Source organism: Limanda limanda, chromosome 1 (assembly GCF_963576545.1).
Source record: "Limanda limanda chromosome 1, fLimLim1.1, whole genome shotgun sequence".
NCBI lineage: Eukaryota > Metazoa > Chordata > Actinopteri > Pleuronectiformes > Pleuronectidae > Limanda > Limanda limanda.
Window position 1 is genome coordinate 34,071,678 of NC_083636.1, and position 20,662 is coordinate 34,092,339.

Sequence of the window (20,662 nt, forward strand, 5' to 3'; positions counted from 1 at the left end):
TAAAGAGAGAAATGTGTGGCGAGCGTTTACGGGTCCATCGCGTTCTCCTCTGCAGAGGTAGCGTCGGACTGGCTCGGGCAGGAGGTGTCTCTCTCTCTCTCTCTCTCTCTCTCTCTCTCTCTCTCTCTCTCTCTCTCACATGAGGTCGCGGCGCCAACGAGCAAGTCTCGCGAAGCAACGTCGGGAGCGAGTTCGCAGTTAAAGGCGCAGATCACCTTTTCTATTCCTGTCATCACAGACCTCAGCGGGCACCTCTGTTCCTTTGTTATTATTCCGTTATTACAGATGTTTTTAGGTTGTTTTCAATGCACGCTTCGAACAAATGCTCTGTTTAGTGAAAGAACAGCAATCAAAATGGCTAAAACATATAAATACAACACACTGGGGTCCTCTGGGGTCAGAAGTGCAAAAAAAGGCAGTAAAAGTGCAGAGTATTGTGCATATCTAAAGTGGAATATGTAAATAAATAAGATATGTAGAGTAAGGAATATATATGGAATACGAACAGTATTAAGAGGTATTGTATGATATAAGAACGATGAATACACTATGAGCAAGATAAATATATAAATATGAATACACTATAGGAGGGATAATACCCATCATCTTAAATCTTAACACTGGCTACCCACAGGATTGGGTTTGCACTTTGTTAAATCGCTTACTGGAGCTTCTCTCAAATACATAACAGACACATGTCAGTCCGATTCATCACAAACCTCAGCGGGCACCTCTGTTCCTTTGTTATTGTTCCGTTATTACAGATGTTCTAGGTTGTTTTCAATGCACGTTTGGAACAAATGCTCTGGTTAGTGAAAGAACATCAATCAAAATGGCTAAACCGTATAAATACAATACACTGAGGTCATCTGTGGATCCCAAACCCTCTTTTCATTTGATTTGATTTGATTTAACTTTATTGTCATTACACAGTACAAGTACTTATACAACGAAATGCAGTTTAGCATCTAACCACAAGTGCAAAAAAAGGCAGTAAAAGTGCAGAGTATTATGCATATTTAAAGTGGAATATGTAAATAAATAAGATATAATATGAACAGTATTAAGAGGTATTGTATGATATAAGAACGATGAATACACTATGAGCAAGATAAATATATATAAATTTGAATACACTAAAGGAGGGATAATACCCATCACCCATCATCTTACATCTACCCACAGGATTAGGTTTGCACTTTTTTAAATCGCTTACTGGAGCTTCTCTCAAATACATAACAGACATGTCAGTCCGATTGAACCCTGTGAGACCCCTGAGGTCAGCGCCAGTGGTCTGAGAGTGGCACCCCTGGCTTAACAGTGAGAAGCAGCTTGTAGTCACTGGGTGCAGCACAGTGACTGATGGTCCTTGGAACTCTCCATCCAATGCAATTTTTTTAAAACCAGGTTAACAACTTATTTATTCACAAGTGCCTTTAAAGGTTCAGTGTGTAGAGTTTAGGGACATCTAGTGGTGAAGTTGCATGTTGCAGGTGAATACTCCTCACCTCACCCTCCCCTTCTAAACATGATAGATAACCTGTGGAAGCCTTAAATTGTCATAAGAACTCAAAAGGTGTCTAATTTGTCTGGTTTGGGCTACTGTAAAAAACATGGTGGCCTCCGTAGAGAGGCCCCGTCCCTAATGTAAATATACGTTTTTTAAATATAAAGGGTACATTCTAGAATAAAATAAACAACAATTCTTACAAGCCCACCCCTGGGCCCCCCCTCTGGTTCGGAGGTAAACCCAACAGGCCCAGAATATGTTTGCAGGAAAAAGCTTCAATAACTTCTAGGATGCAAACAGATTTTACCAGCTTCTTGACTATTTTCAAATCAAATTTTAAACCACTCCAGTTCCCCTGTGCTTTCAATTGATTGCTTTCTGCAAGGCATTTTTATTTTTGAATCAAAGTCTGAATCTGCAGTCTATTTTACATTAAACATGTGATAAATACATACACATTTTTTTTTTAAATTGCCTTGGATTTCATTGCCTAATATAAAGTAATTCGAATTACCTCTGCCTTATACATAAATCCTTCAAAAACACTCAAACATAAATCTTTCATCTGACATTTTTCATGACAGGACATTTGTCTTAATTCATGTAATACCAAAAACTGCCTCAACCCAGCATTTTTGAAAGAATCCATATCACATTTCCTCCAAATAACCTATTTTTGCGAAACAGCAGAAGCCACTTTAGACCTCTACTTAGAAAACGATGTTGTGTGCTTGATGGATATCTGTGTACACCACTACAATACACATCTTTTTCATCATTGTGCATGAAAAAGAAGGCTGTATCGGAATGAAAGCTCCATTGCCTAACAGTTCCTTATGGCTAAAACTAAACTAAAATCCCTGTAAAGCGCAGGCCTCTCGTGGCATAAGTGTTTAATTAACAATTGTCCCAGCTGGAGACGTTGATATGCCACTGGCAAGTCTCTAACTGTCAGTGTGAGACAATAATACAGTTCTGTCTTTCACTGATAGACATTACAGATGTAATAAAACAATGAACGGTGCTTCATATGTTCAGACACACAGTTTTAATTATTGTATGTTACAACCTAATTCTACAACAGTGTGAACCTACCCATTTATTTCTGCACATTTTACAGCTCAAACAGAGTTAGTCTGTCAGGCTGTCCATTCTCAGGTAGTTTACAATTCCTAATTCCCACACTAAGATTAACATATACCAGCCCCAAATATATGGTCACAACAAGAATAGCTATGTGCTGGAGCTTTTCGGGGCTTTACACTGTAGTTGCCACACAAAAGTCAAATATTAATACTTACAAAAGTGCCAACACTAAAGTTGTTGCTTAATTTTATTGTACCTTCATACCTTTCTTTTTTTATTGCACTGCTGAGCTGACCAGTTTATTCTCGTTAACACCTTTCATTGTACTGTTGACCCTGTGCACAATAACATGACAACATGACCCATGACAAATAAAACTTCAAACTATGTAATGTGCATCAGTTTAGGTTAATATGGGCAACATATGACGATCTGGAAAAGGTACTTTCATCATAAATATTTAGAAGATTCAGTTTTTGAAACAGAAGTAGTCGATTTATTTCCATAATTCTACTCTGCATAAATACAAATTGTCATTAGTACATTTATAAAAATAACAGTATTCATTATTATTATAAATGAATGAATGTGAGTGCTTACATGACCTTTTTTTGATAAAAAGTAACATGGATTACACCATTAATGTGGACATACTGTTTATTGCCAAAAATACTACTGATAACACTCACCCTCATTATCATCGCCATAATATCATTATTATTATGTTGTTCATTATTAAGTTTGTACATCTTATTATTGAGACAAGCAGAGGAAGAAGAAACAACCAAATAACCTGCATTAAAAAAAAAATGATAATAAGCCAATCACGTGTGTGTCGTTGATTGGTGACTGGTGACATCTAGCGGTGAAAAGTGAGACACATGATCATCGTCAGCTGGAGGATCAGGACGAGTTGATGTGTTTTCTGTGTGTTTTCTTTCATTGACACTTTACTTATGAATGAATGTTGCAACACACATATGCTTCTAGTTTGTTCCTGCTTGTTATTTTTATGAATCCTGAGCAATACCAAGTCTTATTTTGAAGGTATGATGATCCTCTTTCATTGACATCGGGCGACACAATAATTGCAGCAGCGTACTAACAATAACACAAATTGAAAATACAGTGTGTGTCTTCATCTAACCCCCCCACCCAAAAAAAAACCATAACAACAATTCTCTGTGACACGCTTCCAGCTGGCTACGTCAGGCTGCGCAGGTTAGCATCAGGCGCACGCAGGGTGGAAGTGAAGGGAACCAGGCACTTGTCCCTCACCAGCTCTCCTCCAGCCCGGGGGGTCTTCTCCAGCCCGGGGACATCCCGCAGACACTTGACACATGGCGCTAGTCTGTCCCTGAGCTGAGCCTGGGACACCCCGAGCGGCGCAAAGCGGCTGTCAGCGTGCAAACCCCCAGCCGGTTAGCCGGATGGCTAGCGACAACCAGCCGGCGTGCATTGTCGGACACTCGGCTAGCCGCGCTCCGGCTCATGTCCCTCCAGCCTCCTCTCCGTCACTGACATGCCACCGTGCGCCGGGGACACCACATGTCCGCGTAACTTTCTGTCCCCGGGACACTCGGTCGCTGCAGGGTTTCCACAATGGACAGCGAGCGCAGCAATTGCAGGCCGCAGCTCGGAGACAATAGCAAGCTAACCCCGCTAGCCGAGGCTGCTTAGCCCGCTAACGGCTCGTCTGGCCCCGGGTGAGTGTCGGTCTGGAGCTGCACTGAGAAGGAGAAAAGAAGGTATGTGGTTAAAACCTAACCCGGCTGTGCCTCTCCACACTGTGTGTTCTTACTTCACACGTGATCAGTGACGTTATAAGATGTGTAGGTGCATCTGTTAGCGAGCAGGACAAACTTAGTTTACTTATTGTTGCCCTTAAGTACCGTTAGCTAGCTCGTTATTAGCTGGTTTGATTCAAGCTAGCAGGTCATTGATCCAGGAGGAAAGTTTGAAAAGACCCAGAGGTGTAGATGTAATAAAGTTCAGCCGCTGGTGGTTTGAGGACAGTCCAATGAGGTAAACATCCAAGTCTGTTATTGTGTTGCTGTTCTAATGTGAGCACCTGCCATGACAGCAATAATAATGTTTGTTTGGTGTAAACAAAGAATTTCTCTGCCATGATTTCTTCCGATATAAATGCTTAGTAAGCTCTGTTGATTTGTTTAATTCTCGTTCAGTTTATTCTCGCTATTCAAGCGTTATAACTTGAATATTGGGCTGTTTGCAATATCAAAGTTCACCCTAGTTGACACCTGTTACCCTTTTTTTAGGTGTCTGCACTATGGAGGAGGAAGATATGACGGAGCAAATCACAGCAGCTTGTAGCCAAACCCTGTTCCACAATCCAGACTTAACCGTGGCCGACCGGGGCCCAGCACCCTGGCAGCTCAGCTCCGACCTGGGGACAACCGAGGATGGGCTCAGTAATGGCACCTGTGAAGCAGAGACTATGGACCACCCGGCTCTAAAGAGTGACCACATGTCAGACTTTTCCAACAGCGACCTCTCCCTGCCCGAGGTCTGCATTTCCACCAACAGCAATAGCCCCGAGGAGGACAATATGAACCATGAGGTCCAGCAAGCTTACAGGATATTCACCTGCTTTCTGCTGGACAAGCACAAAGGGATGGCCGGCCCGTTCCTCCAGCCCGCCGGCCACCAGGAGGCCCAGCACGGTATCGGAGGTGTCCGGGGTCGGGGTCAGGCGCAGCTCAGGCAGTCCATGTGTTTGCGGCGGATGGAGGAGAAGTTCACCAGCCAGGAGTATGGGACAATAACAGAGTTTGTTGCAGACTTCAGGCTGATGCTGGAGAACTGTTACCGCCACCACGGGGTGGACCACTGGATCTCCAAGCAGGCTCAGAAGCTGGAAATTATGCTGGAGCAGAAGCTTACATTACTGTCCAGGTAAACATAGTGCAGTTACATTGTTGAGCAAATAGTTTAGCTGGTAAATGTTCAAAATCAATACACAACTGTATTCATAGAGGACCCCAATGGTGTTTTCGATATATGTGCATCAGTTGAGGTTAATATGGCAACATATGACGATCTGGAAAAGGTAGTTTCATCATAAATATTTAGTAGATTCAGTTTTTGAAACAGAAGTAGTCGATTTATTTCCATAATTCTACTCTGCATAAATACAAATTGTCCTTAGTACATTTATAAAAATAACAGTAGTCATTATTATTATAAATGAATGAATGTGAGTGCTTACATGATCCTTTTTTTGATAAAAAGTTACATGGATTACACCATTAATAGTAATCTTCAAAGCTACCTCAAAGCGACATTAATCACATTGTCACATCTGTAACTCCTCCCCATCTAACAAACAAGGACGCTGCGAGAGAAGACCACCTTGGCAGTGACCTCTAAAGGTCGTTTTGGTGCCGAGGAGGAACGTGGATCGGGGGGCACCTCCACCAGAAGGAGACTGGCGCCTCGGAGCCTGGCTACCATCACTGTTGGTGGGCATGAGTCTGTCATGGTCCAGAGCTTGCGGCAAGAGGAGCAACAGAGGGCCAAGGATGAGAAGAGGTTAGGGAACACATATTTAAGACGGAAGACTAAAAGTTGCTGTCACAAATTGATTGTTTACAGTGTCAAATATTACAAAAAATAAACTAAAAATCACATGTTTTCTAACTTTTCAGGCAACGTGAGCTCGAGAAGAAAGAGGCAGAGGAGATGTCAGCCAAAGAGGTGGAAGAGTGGGAGCAGACCTTGCTGTCACAGGCGTCCCCCCACACTGTGGATGCACTTTGGGAACTCCCTGCCATTGGGCATTTCCTCTGCCTGGCTCAGACTGCTCTTAACCTCCCAGAGATTGTATTTTTTGAGCTGGAGCGTTGTTTGCTGATGCCTCGCTGCAGCCTCCTACTCTCCAAAATCATGTCTTCCCTGCTGTCCCCTCCCCAGCGGAGGGCCACTCTGTCCCGGCGGCCTGCACTGCCTTACCGCCGCTGGGAGTCAGAGCTCAGGCAGAAGGTCATGACTTGGTATCGAGTTGTAGGCGCCTCGCATGATCAGCCAGGTCGGGCTGAACAGCTGGGACTCTCCCTCCAATTTTTCCGCACCCTCGGGGAGGTGAGTCCTATGGAGGAGAATCCTTTCCACCTGCTGCCGTTCTACCAGCGCGTGTGGCTTCTGAAAGGCCTGTGTGACAATGTGTATGAGACACAGAAGAGTGTGCAGGATGCTCTGCTGGCCCAGCCTATCCATGAATGTCGGGAGTCTATTCTGGGCTATGACAGCAAGGAGAATGCCTATATACATTTCCCACACTTTTGTGGGGCAGACTTGAGGATCTACTGCCAGAGCCCCAGCGCACCCCCGGCCTTCCCTTTCCCTTCTGTATGGGTAAAAAGGCTCGAAATGGAGCCAGGGACAGAGGGAGAGGAGTCGGATGGGATGAAGGCTGACGGAAACGAAAGTGACAGGGAGTGGTACGGACGCTCTATAGACACTGGAGAGTCTGATGATTTCGGAAAGGGGAGAGCAGAGACATTTGGCCTTTTCGAAAGGGAAAACGGGGATGAGAAGGAACATAAAGGTTTTAAATTCTGGTCACTGAAGAAGGAGGAGGGGTCTGAATCAGGGTCCTCTGATGGCATCTCCTGTGAAGACTCTAAATTGGACTTAAAAATACACACTAACTCCTCAGCCCTTCCCTACACTAGCCCAACTAGAACGCGTGGTGTGAAAATACCTCTGAAAGAAGAGACAGTAGAGTTGGAGCATCAATCCAAGAGATTGAAACGGAAGAGAGGCACCTCATTGTCCTCAACGCGTACCATTGATGCAGATACACAGGAGCCCTGTCTGAGTGTAGGGGAGCACAGCTACACAGGAAGGTCTCCCGCTCGCTCAGGGAATCTGGCCTCCCCGACCAAACTGGTGGGGCTAAAAATTGAAGGAGAAAGTCAGGGACGCAAAAGGACTTCCTGTATTCAGTGTTACGAAAGCAAAACAGGTAATGCTGAGTCAGCAGGGCGTGGATGCTTATGTGGAACATCAGGGTCAGCTACACAGGTATCTTCTGAGAGAGCTCGGAACTCAAGTGAAGAGAGGGCGAGCGACAAAATTTGGACTAAGAAGAAAAAGCGGAAGAAAATGAGAGGGGGGGAACAGCTGCCGGCGGTGAAAGGAGAGCACATGCAGCTGCAGCACGAGGACAGGGTGAGGCTGTGCCCAGCGGAGGCTGCCAAGCCTGCAGTGCGGCCAGTTGCCACAACAATCAAGAGAAAAGAAGGGAAGAAAAAACATAAAACAGGTAAGAAAAGTCTTTTAGATTTTTATCAAGTTCAGACTTCATTTATTATTGTGCATTTACTGCCACAGTGACATGTAGGATAGTTTTATGTTTTCTTAATTATTCTGTTTCAGTTTTTTTACATGATAACTTAAACCAAGGGTGTTGAATGTTTGGTGATTGTATCAGTTTTCTTTTTGACAGGAAAAGATCTAGAATCTTCAAAGAACATTACAGACGAACCTTCAGCTGAACCATCCTTCAAGGTAGCCACAGCCGTGCCAAAATATACATTCATTTCTAGTATTGATAATATATAGTGTATATAGAGAATAATTAATTATTAATTAATTGAGTATATGCATATGAAGATCTGAGTCTGCAGCCTCAGGGTCCATTCTTCTGCCCTTTTTTCTTGTCTCTCTTTCTTTATTAAGATACTATTACACATACTTTGTTTGTTATTTCTCCTCTGCAGCTGGTCTGCACCAGTCTTCAAGAGTTGCGAGAGCTGATAAGTAAGACAGAAGATGAGCTTGATGACTTGGAAAGCACTAAGAAGAGACTGGTATGTGATAATCCCAGTTCTGTCGAGACGATCTCCTAATCCCCCGCAGAGCCTTCTTTATTTAATGGAAAATACAAAACAAAACGATCTCCTGCTGATGACTTATTGATTTCTAATATTTCTTTTACATGTTTTTACCAGCAGGGTCGCTGGTATCATCGGAGAGAAGCAGTAAAGGACCTCCACAGCACTCTAATCCGACTACTGAATGAGCTCTCACCCTGGGAACCCAAACTTGTAAAGGCCTACCAAAGGAACAGGTACAACTCGTTTCACATTTAAATGATCATAAAGCAGAGTATTAAAAACCACTTTGATGAAACTGTTCTTTGTTTGATTTTTGTTATTGTACTAAAAAGAAACTTCTGTTATATCTTTATTGTCATGCTTCTGTATCAGGCTTCGTTTGAAGAAGGAATTTGATGATTTCAAGAAGCACCCCGAGTACAATAATTTTGTGCGTGAGGAGTGCGTTTCATCATCGTCATCAGATGAAGAGGAAGAGGAAGAGAGGGATTTTGGGAAGGACATGTTTTCCCTCACAGATGTTTATAGAAGATCAGAAGAGGAAGACTTTGAACATGTGGTACCTAGAGGTCTTTGGAGCGGAGGTAAAGTCATTAATTAAAACCCCTGTGCCCTTAAGTGATTGTATTTAATTGTCCTTGATGAATTAATAAACTGAGGGTGTACCACAGTCAGCACCTGCTAAAATTTAGAAACTGCAGTGAAATGTTTTCTACTCTGAATAGTGATGTTTGCTAATCATTGCCCCTGTGTCAATTCAGTAGACCTTGCCCAACCCCAGTCTCTACGTGTCTGTTTGAACTGTTTAGATGACCAACTCATCCATGCAACCCTAATAGACATCTGTATTATATTCTCAGCAAGTGCCAGGGGTTTTGGTGGAGAATCCGTGGCGACCTACACACCTCCCATCGCCCTGAAACACCCTCTGTCCAGCACAGAGACAGGTGTCAGTCTGCTACCAAGAGTTCAGGCTGGCGGCAGAAACATTGCTTCTACTGCTGACTCTGGGCCACCGTCTACATCTGAACTGATCCCATCAAATCAATCCATGGACCCAAACTCAGCATGCGCCCCAGGGTTACCAGCCCAGACTCCACTGTCACTCAGACCCACCATCCTCCACCCCACCACTGGATTACCTAAGGGCTACACGCCCATCCCCACCCTGCTGGCTAAGAGTGTGGGAAACAAAGTGACCTTAATGAAACGGCCTGCTGATGGTTCAGGGTTCAACAATATAGACAGACAGAGCAAAGGGTCTTTGTTCTCCCTGCCTGCCTCGGCAATGGTTACGACAAAACTCTCAAAAGCACAAACCTCTCAATCCAGTTCCCAGCAGTTCTCACAACAAATGCAGCCGCAAGGACAACAACACACACAGGTACACAGGCAGTCAGGAATGGCCACAGTGACGGCAGCTCCTCTCAAATCACCACAGGCCAAACCAACCCAGACTGTACCAAAAAGTCCTGTCCAGGTTGTGTGCAAGGCTCCTGAGGGGCTGGCTCCGCTTCCTGGGAAAGACAGCTTGCAGCAAGTGGTGATTCTAACATCTAATATTCTTATTCCCAAAGCTGAAGAAAAGGCGCCGTCTTTACATCAGCAGCAATCAAAGGACATTCAGGCCCCGGTTTCTAAAGTGGCCAGCCCCTTCTGTTTTTCCACCAGTGTGCCTGGGTTCACCATCCCTGAGAACAGAATCCCTGTTCAGCAAGTGGCTCCCTTAAAAGATGCCAGGACAGTGAGAACACCTTCTCCTTCTTTCCCCCCTAGTCAGCAACAGGGGGTCCTGAACACAGCAGGGTTCAAGAGGGCACACATCTGCAGCCCCAAAGCTAGCTCACCACACGGTGTCATGCCAAACCTCTCATCCATCAGGTCTCCTTCCAGTGCAGTTTCTACTGAGCCTCTTGAATCTAAAGAACTTAAGCAGGAGCTCAAGACCGTGTGTATCCGCGACTCGCAGTCCATCCTGGTGACAACTAGAGGAGGCAACACGGGCATCGTCAGAGTTCAGTCATCCTCAGGCCACGGTGGACTTGGCTCTTCGCCCGCCAGTCCAGTCATCACCATCTCACCTCAGTTTAAAGCCTTCCTGGTATCCAAGTCGTCAACGGCGTTTTCTCCATCTGCTCCGGCTCAGACGTCCCCTTTCAGCATCCCAGCAGTGACGAGTGTCTCAGCGGCCCAACCTCAGAAGCAAGATCCCTCGGTTTTAAAGACTCTTTCCACTCTCACATCCCCCATGCACACTGCAGTCACTGGTAGCATTCCCATTGCAGTCCCAGGAAGCCAGACTACAGCTACTTCTGTTGCACTAAGTCAAGACTCTTACACCTCAGCTTGTTCTACAGCTGCAAAAAAGATTGGCCAGCTAGCACAGACAGCCGCTGCTGCTTCACATTTCCAAACTTCATCGGTGAAAAATCCTGCCGCTGTCCCATCACTGAGTAGCACTGGTGTTCCCCAAGTTCTCACACAAGCAGAAGTCAGCAAGACGGGTGTAAAACGGCTCATTGCAGACGAGCGATCCCAAGTAACTAAATTCATCCTGGTCACTCCCTCCTCAACCCCCACCTCGGGTTTAGCTTTATCAAAAGGCACAACCTCTTCCACAAAGTCACCTACTAGCTCCAGAGTCATGTTTATCAGCCAGCCTTCAGCCACATCTCCCCCCACCTTCATGGGAAGCATTCCAAAGCAGGCGATAGCAGCAGCAGCCAGTGGACAGCAGCTGACCACTTCATTACCACATCAGACTCTAAAGATGGGATCAAGCCCGGGCCAACCCATCAGCACTGAAGCATCGCCCATGGTCCAGAACATCAGTCTGCCCTCAGGTGGGTTTGTATGATGTGATATATTACCAGAATTCTCATGACTCTTGTATTTTGTGTTTGATTCAATATATTAATTTGTGCAGGCAAACTTTATACTGTATGTGGAGAAATGCATTTGTTTTTTTAGGTGCTGCAGTATTGAATATTGTCATTGTACTTTTTAGTTAATATTAAGAAAATCAGTAAAAATGTTAATGTACACATTTATGTATTACATGAGTCTATAAATAATAAGCCTATGTCCAGGTCAACCTTTAACAAAGATTCACTTAGAAACATGGAAGACTATTTCCAAATATATTTATATTTATAATGATGCTTTGATAGGCAGTTTGTCAAAATGAAAGTATTACTGCAGGAACTTGGCTGTCAGAGACGAGGAAAGTAGTGAAAACAAAATACTTATCTCAAAAACCTTACTTTTGTTAGACCAAAAAACCCATCTCAACTTGTAATACTCATACCCAAAATACAGTCCTAGTACCAATATCAAGCTCTTGAATTAAATGTTTATATAATGTGTTTTTAGGGGTTCAAATCCAGTTGTCAGGAAAGACGACAACCAATGGACAGACCATTGGTGCCCTGTCACGTTCTCCTTCCAAAAGCACTTCTCTCTCAGACACAGGCTGTCCCACAGCTGCCACCCATGGACTGGTCCCCGTCACAAACATCCTCACACCCTGTCCTGCACAGCATGCCCCTCACGCTTCCCTGACCTCCAGCTATCCACACCAGGGTACCGCTTCCTTCACTATGCCCTACCAGACAGGCATGTCCACATCTGCTGCTGCCACTCTGCCCGCAGGAAACACGATCCAGAAGCCCCTCAGTATGTCTGCAAGCGAACCACCCAGCAGCACTCCTGCTCAGGTAAACACTACTGTGCAGAGTCGTCCAGCACAAACCACGACACCCACTCATGTCCGTCAGCAATCGTATATCCAAAGTGGCATTGGTGAGGAAACTTCCTTCTCATCTTCCTCTCAACTTGCTCAAAATTATACCCACAAATCCATTTCCTCAGCAACAACCACCAGTCCCCCATTCTCCACCCCTTCTACTGGCACGATCCAGCAGAGGGTAGTCATCAACACGTCTACACCCCTCGCAGCTGGCACTCAGATCATTCTTAACAATGCACGCTTTGTAGTCCCTCCCCAGGGTTTAGGTCCAGGCAGTCATGTCCTTATCATCTCTAGCCCCGCACCACAGCAAGTGCCTACTGCCAGCGTTACCAGCACCGGAGCATCAGCACCTCCCCAAAGGGCAAGCCATGCTTCTGTAGCCCCTCAAGTTTTACCCCAGTCCCCAGCTAGGCTACCTGGTGTACCCGCTGTGAGTTCTCCTTTTGTAACCTGCTCCCCTGCTGTTGGTCCGACACTGTTAGCAACCACTCCCAATGTCAAACCAGTTCAACTAACAGGAGCACCTGGCCTCGGCTCAACAATGTTACACAGTAGAACAAATGTGTCTGCTCTGCCTAGCTTGTCATCGGCGCAGGCTGGTCACTTTGCATCATCTCCTTTAGGTTCACCCACTCTGGTCTCACCCCCACCCAGGTTAGGCAGTGTACCGTCTCTACTCTCCCCAGTGGTAACTAGCGCCCCTGCTTTTCATTCAGCACCGGCTCCATTTAGGTTACCTGCAGGCACAGCCACGCAGGCTAACTGTTCAACCACAGTCTTATCTGCAGCAGCACACTCATTGCCCAGATTTTCAGTCCCTCTTTCATCCCTGTCAGTTTTACCCAGCCCATCGGCAGTATCTCTGTCCAGTCCTGTTATACCAGTTCCAACGCCCATGTCCTCTGCCGCAGCTCCTCTGATAACAGGCACACCTCTGCCTTCTTCTGTTGCTGCCCAGCAGTGTCAAAGCACAAGGCCTCAGCAGACAGCAGTTAGAATGGCGGCATCCTCCACAGCTCTATCACAGGCTTTACTACACACGGGACTAAGCAACACTTGCATCAGAAAGCAGGTGCCTGCCCTCATGCAACCAGTGCTTGCCGGCACGCGAACACAAGCAGTCCCACCAATTGTGAGCACTGTATCTAGGATGCAAACGCTCCCAGTTGCTACGGTTCCACCAATCGGAAGTACTGTTAATACCTATGAAACGGCACTAGTGGGGACAACGCCTCCATCCAGCAGCACTGTAATAATCACTTCAGCTCAACCAATCACATCAGTGAAGACAAACACCACCATCCACCCACCTGTCTTTCTGACCAATCCAGCACTTGGAAAGCTCTCTTTGCAGACCTCCGCCTTGGGTTTTCATACCAACGTAGCATCCAAGCTACTAATTAGTCCTGACGGGGCTGTTCTGAGCACGGCTCAGTGCCAGGTCCATCCCACAGAGCTGACTGCCTGCCCCAAACCTCTGGATGCACTGCTGGTTTCCCCCAACAGTTCCCGTGGAGCACTACTCACACATGATTCCTCTTTTCTGCCTCCACAGGCAGACACAAAGTGAATCAGTCATATCCATCGCTTGTATTAATCCTGGGATTTAGTTAAAGAACTGTTTTCCAGCTGTAGTTTGACTCATAATTTACATTTAGGATACAGTAGGTCTTACTCTGGTTAGATCATCTTCTAGGTAAAACTGTATACTCAATCGAACTTACTGGCAATGTATACTGTGATGGTTTTCTTAAGTGGGAAAAGTTGATGTTGCCCTGATGAATGTTATAGACTATTGACTTTCCTCTTTTTTTCACCTCATGGCCAGTAATGACAACTGTTGTAACAAAATGAGTAGAAAATGGGATGTTCACTAATTTCAGCTCAAGTTTTTTAAAATACTTTTCAATGCGATTGGACACTGCTTCAGTAAGTAACATTTGGAATACTCTTCATTGGTTCAACTTGTTCTAATTTATCAGTTTGAACAATGCAACTCTCTGTATCCAGATTTAGTCACGTTGTCCTTTTTTCAACTAGTTACTGTTCGAGAACTACATTTTACTTTTTAGAAATATAAATAAACCGATAGAGGACTTTGTACAACTTGTCTGCGCCCATATAAAGTCACATTTATTTATTTTTACCATATAGATTTTTCAAAAGATATTTACTAGATACACTTTCATTGAAAATTGTGGACGTTATTGCATGGAAATAAACAATGCGACTGTCCCCAGCAAGTGTGTTGTATGGGTTCCTTACACAAAGACTTCTCGAGAAATCATCTATTATTGTTTATTGAAAGCACCTTGAATATATACATTGTGTTTAAATACACGAGAGTGATCTTACAAAGTGAGAGATTGTTTTACTAATGGATATTTAACTATAAAGCATTAGGAACTATATTGACAGTGACATCAGGTTATACAGGAGAAGTTATCAGGCAACAGATGAAGTGTTCTCAGTTATTTTCTTCTTCAGACGTCTGTCCTTCAGGGGGAATAGGGAGGAGGCATTGGGCCCGTGGAAATCTTTTCATAGGCTGGAGGAGCGTTGGGAACCTGGAGATAAGAAGGACGAGCACATTCAAATTATATGGGTGCAAGTTTAGAAAGAAGATCCCACACTCTGTCTGGGTCATGTTTTTCTACTTGATCTCCTGTTGTCTTCAGTAGCAGATAATTATATCAGATACCACAAATTTAAAACATGAAATTAAGCATCTCTGTAAAACGTAAACACTATTTAAACAGTCTTGAACTTTCTATTGGTAGACTCTTAAGACTCTGCTACAGTGGGAAAAGAAAGGATAATCAGCACCATCTCATATGATCTGAAACCAGCCCTCCACCCCACCCTCTTTCTTTTCTTGCGCACACAACCGCATACCTCCCTTGGGAATGAAACATTTTAATACCTAACCCACGTCTGGTGACACAATAATCTCTCCTTAAGGCCTCCATTCCGTCAGCCTCACGTGCTGTACACTGTGATCAGAGCCCCGAGGCTTTGTGTTGAACATTGCCCTCAGTCATGGACTTTGGGTTGCACAGAAGAAGAGACTTTTCCCCCCCTCAGTGACTTCTTGAAGGGTCATTAAGAAAGATAGGCAACATTATTTCCTGGAAGTCCATCTGTCTATTTATTATTCTACATAAATGTTTCCCCCTTGGCATTCAAAAATATTTGTGTCACGTAAAAGGAGGATGTAACGGAGTACGGTTCCTCACCGCAGTTCGGAGGCTGCCGAAGTCGGTGAGAGCCATCTTGTTATCTGCGGAAGGTCCGGCCTCGGAGTACTGGCCCCTTGTGACACCTGGTGATCCCGATCTGGGGCTCTGCAGCGGAGAGAAGGATGTGTAAAGAGTTGAGGGGAAAGAGGAGAAATTAACAGAGATTAAATAACAGAGAAAGTCACAGTGAAATTGTATACCAATCTGGGCAAAGATCAGATAAAGAGATCTGTAGAGTCAGTTAATTGTCTTTATCTGATTTAGTGTGGAAGTGTGTAAATCACTTTATAGCATGTATGGAATTTGCGGTCACGTTTGAGATCTGCTTTTAATTTGTTAGAATGACAGACAATTCTTCATTTCAAGTCTAAAATCTGAAGGCCAATGTTTGTGTGATGGTCTCACCCTGATTAATCTGTAGCCGCTCCTCTTCTTAAAGTACCAGCAGCCCATGATGAGCAGAGCTGCCAGGATGACCACCAGCAGAACTATTCCCACTGCCCTGGATTAGCCAAAACATACACAGAGTTTAAATTCATGGCTTTACCACTTTAACAATATCAACATCAATATAGTTATGACCAAGATTTATATCAGAATACAAAAATCTCTGGTTCAATCAAAGCAACGATTCCTGATTAAAAGAAAAAAACTGAAAGACATACTCCTCAGCTCTGACAAATCCTCCTCTGCTGCTGGCAAAATAGATGTTGAAGTCTCCGCGAGGCATTCCGTCTGTTCGATTGCACCGCATCAAGCTAGAAATCTGCAGAAAATCACATTACACATCTAATCAAATACAATGCAATAACACTGTGACTGTTTCAAACCCTTAGTATTCTTCCAGTGGGTCACATCATATTCATTTTCATAATGTAAATGGATATTTATATATAATCTGTTGTGTCGTGGGTGTTAAAACAGCCTGCTGTACTGGGGAATAAATATGCATTTGTTAAGAACAGCGCTGTTAATTATTCCAACACCAGGAAGCATACACTGTAGATCAGAAACCATCAAACCTAACCATCATGGAGCTGTTAAACGTATTTGTAATTGTTTTAATATAATGGAAATATGCCATATTAAAATGTATCTGTTATTTTATTTCTTTAAGATTAAAGAAGGAAAACTCACATATGAAAATGTGGCAAATCAATTCATACATATTGTCACAAATGATTGTCTAAATTAGGTTTTCCTTGGGGTTTTTCATCGGTAAACATTGTGACAAAAGTAAATCTCCATTGTCAAGATTGCAAATCAACAGTTTGTGATAGAGACCCAAAAAAACAATCGGAAAACATAAACCTTATCAATATTTCACTAGTGTCGTCTTGCAGCAGCAGATGTCAAATAATCGATTCCTGGTGCAGACAACATATATTACAGCATAAATTTGTCCCATCTGGTCAGATAATATCAAGCTACTCAGAACTCAGCTGACAATAATGTTTTTACAAGTGGGTTAATTCATTGCACAGTTCAAAATATTCTACCCCCCCCCCCCCCCCCCCCGATTAACTCCACTGCAGAAGAGGAAAGAAAAACCACAATCTTACCAAATTGAATAATTAGATTGCAGAGAATAGTTCCTCTGATTGGGACGGCTTCTCCTCAACAACAAAAAGAATGACTCTGCCTCCACCGAGCTCCGAGTTGTTTCAATCCTCAAATATGCTGCCTCGGTGTGCCGGAGAGCAGAGAGGGGCAGAAACCCCTCATGACCGTCACGGGTTAGAGGCTCATGGTTAAACCCATTGAAGCGGAGTAATTACCGTGAAACCCTGCGGTCCTGAAATGCAACAGCTCCTGACACAGGCGTCAGCTGCTGGCGGGTCATGTAAAAAAAACAACTGTGTGTGTGTGGCATTGTTAGTCATGAACTACAGTAAAGGCCAAATATTACTTTAATTCAGTAAACAAGGCATAACGTTTTTATTAATTTATATAGCACACACAAGCTACAAGGAAATGTTATGGTTGTTTATTTATAATAGAGAAAAACCACGTCAAATTATGTTTTTAATACAAGATAAGTAAAAATCTAAATTTCTTTTAGTTTTTCCTTTTTTTGTGGTACAGGTATTCTCCATATAGGAATACGGAAACGTGCCATCTTTCCAAAAGTATAAATTATACTTTACTAAATAAATCAATTACCTTCAAAGCCAAATTAAGCTCTCCATCTACTTAGGTGAACAGTAAGAATTTATGTAACATATGGAAAAAAAGGCTAATGAGAAATGAAAATAATAATTCTACGTCAAACCAGGGTCAGCACCTGAAATGAATCCCACAAAAACATTTCCTAAACACAGTTGTTCAACTGTCCATACAATCATTTTGCTCAGTGTATTTGTAGAGATTTTGATGAATGAACACACATTACAAAGCAAATTTATAAATAAAGAGATACTTCAAAAACATAAATGAAGCGAAAGGACAGTGTTTGCTTGTCAGTGTCACCAGTCAGGAAACTATAAAGACAACCTATATGGAGCAGTTCTAGTTAAAGCTGCAGAACGTGAGAGCAGCTTTACTCCTCATTCGGCCCTTTTAACTTAGTGGGGATTAAAAAGTAAGGTTGGGTTGTAAACTGTTACTTCCTTTTCATGTGGAGGCTGGTGACGGCATCTTAATGGTCTCACGTGCGATTCACAGGCTCCAATACTGCCTTTGCTTCTGAAGTAAGTCCAGCATTGGTTGATGTTGAGGTATTTTTTTTTTTAAATCAAGTTTATCATTCTTAAAGGCTCCAATGAAAAACAAAAGTCACTGCATAAAACTGTATTTTCCAGAGAGTGACTTATCTTCAGTTAAAAGATACAGCTAAACGTTTGTTTTCACTGCTACTAGGAATGTTTCACTTTTCTCCACAAGAGGGGGACGAAGGCCTGCCCATGAAACGGATTTAACTTGTCCCTATCTGAGGTTTTGCACTTTTAAAGACTAAAAGATGAATGGGTGAAGGTTTTTCATTGGTCTACCTACATGTAAACAGACTCCTACCTTCCTAGGTAACCTGGATCATGTGAGAAGGCCCAGGAGGAGGGTGACTTGCAGCCTCGGGCAACATTTGGTGTTGTAGGTCAGCTGATGTGATGGTGCTATGTCAGGACTCCAAGCACACCTCACATTAATGATACTTGACATAAAAAAAAAAGGGTTGGAAGCTTAGGGTTGCTGGTTAGAGCGTAGAGCACCAGATCTAAACACCACAGACACAAATGATGCCGGCTAAGATAAGTAGTCTAGTTTATTATATTTCTTGACAATAGCAAAGAAAATCACATGGAGGCAGCATCCCTAATGTTCCCTGTAATTTAGGAAATCCAATTCTCCCATTTTCTATGAAAAAGACTCTGCCCTTGATCTCAGTGAGAGACGTATCCTTTCTACTGTAAAGATTTCTTTATCTATAGGTTCATCTACTGCTTGAGGTTAACAGGTTTAATTCTGCTTTTTTTTTTTACAACCTACAAACCCAATCACATCTTCTTTGAATACACTAAAGTACAGAACTTCAACATCACAAGGGATTTCATGTTACAAAATCTTTCGCAAAATTTGCCCTATTTTCTTTCAAAATATTTAATTTAATTTAAATGCAATTTTTTTTATTTACCTCCTGCGCAGAAGTTCACTTTAGTTCAAATTTAATTATTTATTAATGTTTTTAAATTTACATAGTGTAAGATATTGTGCAAAAGTAGCTGGTTGAAATCCTGCCAATTTAAGGGGGTCAGTATCTTGCCAAGGACATTTCGGCATGCAGATGAGGCAGTGGGAATTGAAACGCCAACCTTCTTGTTGGAAAACGAGCACTCATCCACCTAGGCCACACCGCCTGCTCATTCTCATGAGAAACAAAGCACACCAAGAAGATGGACAAATTACTGTGTGTGTGTGTCTGTGTCATTCTTTGCTGCTTTTGATACACATTTCAGAGAAAACCATTGTATTTTCTACTTTACTACATATATTTGACAGCCTTACTTAAAAGTTACTTTTATATTTTTGGATTTTAGATACTGGATGATTTAATATGCTTTAAAAACCTATTGTTAGAGAATAACCCAGTAGTTTCCAACCTTGTTTTCTGGCGCCTTACAAGAATCACAGTGTGGGACACATTTAATATAATTCTGAAAATTCATGCAAAACCTTCTAGTTTATATTCGGTGATCAAATAAATTACATATTGTTCCCATCAACTAGCACAAGGAGTAAGGGTCTCTCATAACTCATTAATCAAATCAAACCTCCGGCCTCCTGAACTTTTACTTTGAAGGTGAGCTGCCTCTCTGTCCCCTGCTGGATGTCCTCGTTCAAGTTTAGCTTCTCAGGTTGACTTCCACTTCATGCACGGACCAGGTGAGGCCTCACTACTGCACGAATCTACAACAACAACAAATCCCTGGATCTTTGCTGCTTAATTTCCAAGCAGTCTGCTGCTGCTTGTTTCCATGTGATGTCCCGAGGCTGCCCCCTGCTGGCTGCTTGGTTCCTCTGCTGCTCTTGCTTGGTTTGTGCATCTTGTGATTAACTAAAGTTGTCCATAATGGAAAATCTTTTTTAATCCTTCAAGGGCAATTTTATGTACAACCAGCAATCAGTGCATGACAAAAATAAACCAATATATACAATGTAAATAAAACACAATATAAAAACCCTGTAGACATAAGTAGCAGGGGGAAATTAGCTTTAAATTAGTTTTCCTCTTGTTCGGTTCAACTCAATTCAGTTTTTTATTATGGTGGCAAATCACAATATACGGTATCTCAAGGCACTTTGCATAGTGGGGTCAAACTGCTCACCTTGTGGTTGAAGGATGACTGCTCTACACTACAGGTTATATCTCAGTTGTAATACAAACTCAAAAGGTGTTTAGTGTAAAGAAAAACATGGACCCGCTCCTGATGTAAATATAAAGTTTATAAATATAAAGGGTCCACTCTAGAGTTAAGAAAACAATTTGTACAATTTAGATAAAACACACTGTTATTATTTCCATTTTATTTTATCTTAGATCCTACTCACTGAACCTTAAAATATTTCTTTAGAAATATATTTTTTATTTTCTATTTTAAATGTTTGATATTCTATTTTATACTATTTTCTTCTTCTTTTTTTTGGTTCTAATTACTTGAGCATTGCTAGAAGTGAGCCTATGACTCGAGCATTTAATTGCCAGCGACTGCTTAATGTTATT

General features: G+C 42.9%; 2 protein-coding genes across 3 annotated transcripts; one reads left to right on the forward strand and one right to left on the reverse strand.

The window, feature by feature from the left end:
* Nucleotides 1-3,829: 3,829 nt before the first annotated feature.
* On the forward strand, nt 3,830-14,405 carry LOC133013369 (uncharacterized protein KIAA2026). Of its 2 annotated transcripts, none has more exons than XM_061080388.1 (10): nt 3,830-4,344; nt 4,876-5,512; nt 5,948-6,148; nt 6,265-7,883; nt 8,067-8,128; nt 8,341-8,430; nt 8,572-8,690; nt 8,830-9,041; nt 9,318-11,300; nt 11,830-14,405. In XM_061080388.1, the coding sequence occupies exons 2-10, from the start codon at nt 4,887-4,889 to the stop codon at nt 13,776-13,778; spliced, it is 6,861 nt and encodes a 2,286-aa protein (XP_060936371.1). In that variant the 5' UTR covers nt 3,830-4,344; nt 4,876-4,886; the 3' UTR covers nt 13,779-14,405. The 2 variants fall into 2 exon arrangements, with proteins under 2 accessions (XP_060936371.1, XP_060936372.1); XM_061080389.1 differs by having other exon boundaries at nt 8,575-8,690.
* Nucleotides 14,406-14,706: 301 nt separating this feature from the next.
* Nucleotides 14,707-16,201, reverse strand: mlana (melan-A). The gene is made up of 4 exons (XM_061080748.1): nt 16,113-16,201; nt 15,853-15,949; nt 15,445-15,552; nt 14,707-14,775 (listed from the first exon to the last, which is right to left on the reverse strand). Exons 1-4 carry the CDS (start codon nt 16,199-16,201, stop codon nt 14,707-14,709), a joined length of 363 nt encoding a protein of 120 aa, XP_060936731.1.
* Nucleotides 16,202-20,662: the final 4,461 nt, after the last annotated feature.